Source organism: Coregonus lavaretus (assembly GCF_964263955.1).
Source record: "Coregonus lavaretus genome assembly, chromosome: 34".
Taxonomy (NCBI): domain Eukaryota; kingdom Metazoa; phylum Chordata; class Actinopteri; order Salmoniformes; family Salmonidae; genus Coregonus; species Coregonus lavaretus.
Genome location: NC_140021.1, coordinates 8448538 through 8457711, shown reverse-complemented (window position 1 = coordinate 8457711; position 9174 = coordinate 8448538). Strand labels below are relative to the sequence as shown.

Sequence of the window (9174 nt, the reverse complement as noted above, 5' to 3'; positions counted from 1 at the left end):
TCCAAAATGCAGGTGTTTCAGCCTAGCTCAGTGCTTTCTGTGGTGGTGTGGCAGCCAGCGGAAAATACAGAGTTTAGGGGTTGGTAATGTTCTCTAGTTGCGCCGTGATTGGCTCAGTGTTCTGTCACTCATGGGGACACTACTTCACCGCAAAATCTACGGGGAGAGCTGCGCCATAGACTTACATTAGAAGTGCCCATCCTAGAAGGCTCAAGGTCATTGGCCACAGATAAAATGACGTCAAATCACGTTATATCTACCGTAGCTTTGATTGGGCTGATCATGTCAACATCATACTTTCAAAATGTTAGCTAGCAAGCTAGACAAGCAGTCATCATCATGCATCAAGTCGGCAATCTATTGGCAAATCCTTTTCAATTCTTGTCATATGAAGAGAAATTATAGACAAAACGTATCTGTGCTCATCGGCCATTGGACATAAACATTAAACAACAAGTTGGAAATCGGAAATTCAACAATGAGTGGTTGGAAGGAATCAGTGGCTATGCAAGCATTGCAAAGCAATCACTAGCCTGCTATTCAGTGGAGTGGGTGTGTGGTCCAAGTCTGGGTTTAAGGGTCTCTTTTCCAAGCTTAAAATGATAAACATTCATGCTGTCAATCCAGCATGACTTCTGCCACGTTCAAAACAACTGAAAACTCGGAACTGGGAAATTTTACATTTTAGTCATTTAGCAGACGCTCTTATCTAGAGCGACTTACAGTTAGTGAGTGCATACATTTTTCATACTGAAATCTCAGACTTCAGTGAGTTCAAGACAACTGGGAACTCTGAAAAAACGAGCTCCGACTGGGAAAATACGTTTTGAAAGGTAATCCAACTTGGAATTCAAGTGGGGAACTCTGGCCTCTTCTAGAGCTCCGACCTGAAGATCACTGACGTCATGATTCAACCTTGTTTTTTTCAGAGTTCCCAGTTGTCTTGAAAGCACCATAAATCCAGAAAATGGCAGACTTTGATAACAAAGTTTGATGACAACATTTGCCCACGAAGGACCGCCGCACCGCCTTCCTGTTCAAGTGAGCACAGCACAAGGGGAGTCCAAAAATGTATTGTATGCTGCGGAATAAATTATGTAATATGCCAGGGAGATATGTATACTGTAGCTAAGAAAGTAATACTAAGTGTATGTTGTGTAGTAGCTGTTGGTGGTGCACATGTAGCCTATAGCCTGTTTTAGAGAAATGTCATCATCGAATATTGTAAGAGCTTTCATTGTCTGCTTATATGCCCCCTTTATTTATCCTACGGTTCTGACTTGGTGTACAGTTCTGACTTGCTGTACATTTCAAAAGTGCTGAACAAATAGTTATATTGAATACGTCCGTCCTAGCTCGCTCATTAATGTCTTAATCGAAATTACGGATTGCCTCTTATCTGCACTTCGTCCCCTTATGCCATAGTTTGTACATCTCAATTGTCAGTAGAAACCACATTTGTTTAAGCAAGTCAGCCATATCAGCTATGTTATTTTAAAGGCAGTAAATGAGGCTGAATTATCTGTTTCGCTGACAGACAAGGCTCTGCTGATAGCCAGGTGTAGCATTGGTAAGGATTCACTGAAAAGTATACTCGCTTTTGGGACAGCTTTATGTAGGCCATAACAGTTTGTGGGCACTGTTTGTCACCGTTATAGTGCAATTAATGTATTGTTTAGTGTTGTGTAGTGACTTTGCTGGCATGCCTCTACACCATTTTTTGGTGAGTTTGCCCCACCAAGATTTACATGCTAAAATCGGCACTGACTATCAGGGAATTAAACAATGGCTAGATCTCAATAGCCTAAACTCTTAAATATATTTTTCTCCTTGCCTTCTACTACATAAATCTGAAAAAAGGTGAAAGTTAAATCAATTCCTGCTCTTTTTTATTCATAAATTGAGTTTGAGTTTTCTAAAAGGCCTATCCTGCCAGACAATGTTCAGTTGAGGAAGAGGTTATGAGAGGAAGCCACTTAACTATTGAGAGTAGCCCCATGTACACCAAAATATCATCATAACAAGTGTCATATAACATATGATGTGTAGTATTCCATTGAGACCACATGGTGGCCAAATTGGAGAGACGGACTTTTTGATGATGAATGCAGATCATAATATGAACTGTAGGGCCTCGATGTTGTGTATTGCATTAGGATTGTGAACAGAATCAGCGTCTATAGCTTATTTGCTGGTGTAATATGATGATGTAGGTCAACAAAATCTCATAAACCTAAACTAATACTCATTTAAATGTCAGTTGCTTCCTCATGCTGCTGCCATAACGTAAACACAGCCATGTGACAATTCGGAGCTGAGCTCAAAGCTTGACGCACCCACTAGCACGTGTCCCACGATGAGCCCATGCTCGTATTTACCAGTAGCCAGCCAACGTGCATGCATGCGTACTTCCCTCCTCCTCTGTGAGGTGTGAACCCGTCAAAACCTCAATGGGAACGTTTGCATTATCATACGCGCTTCCTTGTGTTTCAATTTAGGATTTTCTGAAATACCAGTGCCCGAAAGTTTGGCTACATGTTATGCCAAGTGAATCGTATTCTGCGCGTTTTATTTTTTGTCAGATCATTTGTCTTATCTCAAGCAGATAAATTGCATCACCCCTGGAGTTTTGGAGGGTCATGTCTTAGATGGGATACATGTTTTGTCAAATTAACATAAAAAGTATATATTTTTTGAAGTAACACTTTGCTTAACGAACCTTATTGTCCTAACTTGCTACGTTAATTATCCTAACCTGCTGCGTAAATTCTCCTAAACCTCTACGAAAAGTCAAAAACCATTTTGGAGGAGCACATGAATGCGGATATAGGTAAACTAGTACTTGCCTTAAGGTAATCATTCTGAATCCTAAGAATGTTGTAGTAGTGATTGTTTTGTTATAATTCACCACACTCGATCTACACGAGAGGAGAGAAAGTAACGTTTATTTTACGCTTTAATGAGTCCAGTGGTTTAGAGAATTCTAGAACAATATGGGAAGCACAGCAAATGACTCCAAGAAGAGATACATGAAGATGACACCTAGAAAGAAGAGGACGCTTCGACTGAACATGCCTGTAAGTTTTTGTCCTCAGAAGTATTAATTGAGACTCATATTTATGGAGAGAAATTACTACCCTATTTTTCTATGCTCGCTGGCGCTTGCTCTGAAGTTGTGCATGTATAGATGTGGGCGGGGTTGTAGTGTTTCCTTCAGTGACAGATACTGTTGTTCTCTACGATGTTTCTTTTGAATGTGTATAGAATCTAATCTGCGGTGAACAATGCCTGGCATAGAATCTGTGGCATATGTCACACAGAAAATGGATTGGGTTGCAACACACGTGTATCATCATATTTCTGGCTTAAAAGAAAAACATGTTTTATTGTTATGTACACCAAGCCTGCTTTTTCAGTGAGTTTCTTGGCTTCTTTATGTAAGGTGTAGGCAACATCACATGAACCATATTTAATGAGTAAATCCATGAAAATATGAAAAATCCATTATGAAAAATGTATGCAATCACTAACTGTAAGTTGCTCTGGATAAGAGCGTCTGCTAAATGACTTAAATGTAAATGTTAAATGTTAAATAAATGTACATTTTACAGCATGCACAAAGCCTTTGTTTATTTTCAGGGCCATTATAATAACCCATTTATAGACATCACGACATAACTCGGTAGTATACTCATACATTTTGTTAAGCCAGCTTTCTCCTCCCTTCGGCTGTATGTAGAGAGTGTAAAGTCTGTATTCCATTTGAGGTCAGCAGTCATCGTGAGTCATTCCAAGTGAGTAGCTATCAGCGAAGAGCAAACGCACAGCACATCACTCCTGTAATTATACCTTTATTGCTGATGTGATTTGACAGGTGATTATGGTTAGTAGAGGAAGTACTAGGGGTCATGTTTCCCGGGTGGCGCAGTGGTCTAAGGCACTGCATCTCAGTGCTTGAGGCGTCACTACAGACCCCCTGGTTCGATTCCAGGCTGTATCACAACCGGCCGTGATTGGGAGTCCCATAGGGCGGTGCACAATTGGCCCAGCGTCGTCCGGGTTTGGCCGGTGTAGGCCGTCATTGTAAATAAGAATTTGTTCTTAACTGACATGCCTAGTTAAATAAAGGTAAAATAAAAAATTAATACAAATGTGAGTACTAACAGGCAATCGACAATATTACTCACATCTTTATGTACACACACACACACACACACACACACACACACACACACTTACACTAAGTCACTATCATCAGCAATATTACTGTTATGCAAAATCCCAGCACTTTAAAATAGAGTTGACCTTCAAACCCGTGATACTGATGTTACGGCAAATTCACGTCATGGAACATTCAGTGACGCACCCAGGCCATTCCTCATGGATCTCCAAACTCACCATGCGTTATAAAGGAAGTGGTCACAGATAGCCGTTAACCAATGACTTGCTAAGCATCCATCTGCACTCCCTCAACAAGATGATGTTTTATTATTGGAGCAAAAGAGTAGCAAGGCCTAATTCCAATTTGACAAGGCTCTCTCCTCCCTCTGCCCTTGTGGCCGTTTCTCTGTGATCTGAAATGATTGTCTCAGTAGAACTACAGTGTAATGCTGTACCAAGCTCACCAGAGGGCTAGTTAGATGGAGTTATAACTTTCCGGTCCACATGAGGAGGTAGTAAGGGAGGAGAGCTAGTTATTGGATGAAGTAAGAGCGATTGGATTGGAATTCAGCCATGTGCTTCAGCTCTTCTTATTCTTAGGTTGTTTCTGGACAGGGCCTTTATGTGCTCCAAATCACTGACCTTTGGCCATACCCTTCAGACAAGCTTGATGAGGTCTACAGATACAGTGGGGGAAAAAAAGTATTTAGTCAGCCACCAATTGTGCAAGTTCTCCCACTTAAAAAGATGAGAGAGGCCTGTAATTTTCATCATAGGTACACGTCAACTATGACAGACAAAATGGGATTTTTTTTCTCCAGAAAATCACATTGTAGGATTTTTAATGAATTTATTTGCAAATTATGGTGGAAAATAAGTATTTGGTCAATAACAAAAGTTTCTCAATACTTTGTTATATACCCTTTGTTGGCAATGACACAGGTCAAACGTTTTCTGTAAGTCTTCACAAGGTTTTCACACACTGTTGCTGGTATTTTGGCCCATTCCTCCATGCAGATCTCCTCTAGAGCAGTGATGTTTTGGGGCTGTCGCTGGGCAACACGGACTTTCAACTCCCTCCAAAGATTTTCTATGGGGTTGAGATCTGGAGACTGGCTAGGCCACTCCAGGACCTTGAAATGCTTCTTACGAAGCCACTCCTTCGTTGCCCGGGCGGTGTGTTTGGGATCATTGTCATGCTGAAAGACCCAGCCACGTTTCATCTTCAATGCCCTTGCTGATGGAAGGAGGTTTTCACTCAAAATCTCACGATACATGGCCCCATTCATTCTTTCCTTTACACGGATCAGTCATCCTGGTCCCTTTGCAGAAAAACAGCCCCAAAGCATGATGTTTCCACCCCCATGCTTCACAGTAGATATGGTGTTCTTTGGATGCAACTCAGCATTCTTTGTCCTCCAAACACGACGAGTTGAGTTTTTACCAAAAAGTTATATTTTGGTTTCATCTGACCATATGACATTCTCCCAATCCTCTTCTGGATCATCCAAATGCACTTTAGCAAACTTCAGACGGGCCTGGACATGTACTGGCTTAAGCAGGGGGACACGTCTGGCACTGCAAGATTTGAGTCCCTGGCGGCGTAGTGTGTTACTGATGGTAGGCTTTGTTACTTTGGTCCCAGCTCTCTGCAGGTCATTCACTAGGTCCCCCCGTGTGGTTCTGGGATTTTTGCTCACCGTTCTTGTGATCATTTTGACCCCACGGGGTGAGATCTTGTGTGGAGCCCCAGATCGAGGGAGATTATCAGTGGTCTTGTATGTCTTCCATTTCCTAATAATTGCTCCCACAGTTGATTTCTTCAAACCAAGCTGCTTACCTATTGCAGATTCAGTCTTCCCAGCCTGGTGCAGGTCTACAATTTTGTTTCTGGTGTCCTTTGACAGCTCTTTGGTCTTGGCCATAGTGGAGTTTGGAGTGTGACTGTTTGAGGTTGTGGACAGGTGTCTTTTATACTGGTAACAAGTTCAAACAGGTGACATTAATACAGGTAACGAGTGGAGGACAAAGGAGCCTCTTAAAGAAGAAGTTACAGGTCTGTGAGAGCCAGAAATCTTGCTTGTTTGTAGGTGACCAAATACTTATTTTCCACCATAATTTGCAAATAAATTCATTAAAAATCATACAATGTGATTTTCTGGATTATTTTTTCTCAATTTGTCTGTCATAGTTGACGTGTACCTATGATGAAAATTACAGGCCTCTCTCATCTTTTTAAGTGGGAGAACTTGCACAATTGGTGGCTGACTAAATACTTTTTTCCCCCACTGTACTTGTGATGTTTTTACCTGAGGTCTATGGACTGTCACACACCTGGTAGTGGAATAAGGAAATATCCTAGAATTCCATTGGTCAGGAATCTGATGATCCAATGATTATTGGTGAAGAGACAATAGATGCTCCCACCGTTTTAATCTATCATCTTCCTATGTGCCACTATGCTATTTTGATGACATGCCAAGATACATCTACGAAACCAAATGTCCAACAGTAAGAAGCTCTGCCCCGTTCTCATGGACATGGGAAATGGTTTCCTTTGTGTTTGTTGTTTAATAACAGACCATCATCCTCCATTTGAGCAGGTCTGCCTGCGTATCCCCATATCCACACTTGTATACTAGGTCTACTTATTATGTCGCACTGCAGTGCAGTATGTTGACCAAACAAATGCAGTAGCATTGATTTTAAGAAGTTACACATTGATTTAGTGATTCACTGTTACTTTAGGTTACCTGCCTCATATTGACTCTGATGCCATTAAGGCTGCTTGACACAAAAGACAATGTCAATCTTGGGTTTATGTCAATTGTACAGTGTAGGTGTAAAGAATGCCCTTATTTCTCTATCGTGCGCAATTCTGGGCAATCAGGCTTTATACTTGACATCAGAACTGCTCAGCAGACAGTGGATCACCATACAGTGATATCTGTCTTACAATGGAACATGGTTTATTCTCTTTTTGTTTTCAGCTGCTGGTGATTTTAAGATAGGAGCAGGCAGAGAAAGGATTATATTTCTTATTAAATGTGTATTGATATGGCTTTGCATAGCGCTGATGTATTTCTGGAGTGGAGTAACCTAGTTGTTTGGAAGAAGCATGGGTTATCTCCAATGCATCTGGGTTGGTCAACTATCAATGTCTAGGCTACTATTGACAGACTGATAATGCAAGCCTTGTGAAAAGGATGCAAATGTTAGGAGACACCATTTTACATTATAGCCTGGATATACAGTACCAGTCAAAGGTTTGGACACACCTACTCATTCAAGGGTTTCTCTTTATCTTTACTATTTTATACATTGTAGAATAATAGTGAAGACATCAAAACTATGAAATAACACATATGGAATCATGTAGTAACCCAAGAAAGTGTTAAACAAATCCAAATATATTTGAGATTCTTCAAAGTAGCCACCCTTTGCCTTGATGACAGCTTTGCACACTCTTGGCATTCTCTCAACCAGCTTCATGAGGTAGTCACCTGGAATGCATTTCAATTAACAGGTGTGTGCCTTGTTAAAAGTTATTTTGTGGAATTTATTTCCTTGTTAATGCGTTTGAGCCAATCAGTTGTGTGTTGACAAGGTAGGGGTGGTATACAGAAGATAGCCCTATTTGGTAAAAGACCAAGTCCATATTATGGCAAGAACAGCTCAAATAAGCAAAGAGAAATTACAGTTCGTCATTACTTTAAGACATGAAGGTCAGTCAATACGGAACATTTGTGCAGTCGCAAAAACCATCAAGTGCTATGATGAAACTAGTTCTCATAAGGACCACCACAGGAAAGGAAGACCCAGAGTTACCTCTGCTGCAGAGGATAAGTTCATTAGAGTTACCAGCCTCAGAAATTGCAGCCCAAATAAATGCTTTACAGAGTTCAAGTAACAAACTGCGTGAATCAGGCCTTCAAGGTCAAATTGCTGCAAAGAAACCACTACTAAAGGACACCAATAAGAAGAAGAGACTTGCTTGGGCCAAGAAACATGAGCAATGGACATTAGACCGGTGGAAATCTGTCCTTTGGTCTGATGAGTCCAAATTTGAGATTTTTGGTTACAACCGCCGTGTCTTTGTGAGATGATGAGAGGATGATCTCTGCATGTGTGGTTCCCACGTGAAGCATGGAGGAGGAGATGTGATGGTGTGGGGGTGCTTTGCTGGTGACACTGTCAGTGATTTATTTAGAATTCAATGCACACTTAACTAGCATGGCTACCACAGCGTTCTGCAGCGATACGCCATCCCATCTGGGATAATAAGATGGATGTGGAGGTCCTGGGCTGGCGTGGTTACACGTGGTCTGTGGTTGTGAGGCCGGTTGGACCTGGGACCAACTTGTGGACATTTTTAATGGTGTAATGTTTTTTTTTTTTTTGCATTAGAAAATATTTAACTGCACCAAAGACTTGCTTCAGTATTTGCAAGGTGGAGTAGGTGGATTAGGGACAGGGGTATGTAACGACTCCTTTTGTAAAGAGAGATTTGAAGTTCAGGGTCTCTTGCCAGACCATTCAAGGGTCAGCTGAAGTTCTCACAATGGTGATGACATTCAGTTCCAATCTTTGTCTGTATGTTGTCCCTGACATCTGCCTGGTATTTACTGTTCTGTATAAACCAATGGGCACACTGCAATCATATTCAATCTAAGATGTCAGTGATATTATAGTGATATAATATCAGTGATAAAATATGCATTGCCATAAAAATGTATCTAGTTGTATGCCAGTTAAAATCATGTAGGGTCAAAGTGAGGTCAAGGGTTGATCCCAGACGGGTGATAACACATGGCAACTTTTCCTCGTGTTGAGTCATAAACAGTTTTTTTAGAGAATAAATCCGTGATGACATATTATTGTTCGTTTGCTTCTTTGCTATAAGGTTTTACTTGGGGGAAAGGGTTCATCCTTTGATTTCATCAAAAATGTTGACTTATAACAAAGTCAACATCTAATGGGTAATATGTTTCTGTTCCACATGGAATTTGCTCA

The 9174-nt window shown here is 40.9% G+C and overlaps 1 protein-coding gene across 1 annotated transcript in view; it reads left to right on the top strand.

Annotated features, from left to right (window-relative positions):
- Nucleotides 1-2425: 2425 nt before the first annotated feature.
- Nucleotides 2426-9174, top strand: part of LOC311109401 (5'-AMP-activated protein kinase subunit gamma-2-like) — a 155563-nt gene continuing 148814 nt past the window's right edge. Inside the window, exon 1 of the mRNA XM_084152263.1 lies at nucleotides 2426-3077. Within this exon, the coding sequence (XP_084008389.1) occupies nucleotides 2994-3077 (84 nt within the window). The 5' untranslated portion in view covers nucleotides 2426-2993. The remainder of the gene's footprint in view (nucleotides 3078-9174) is intronic.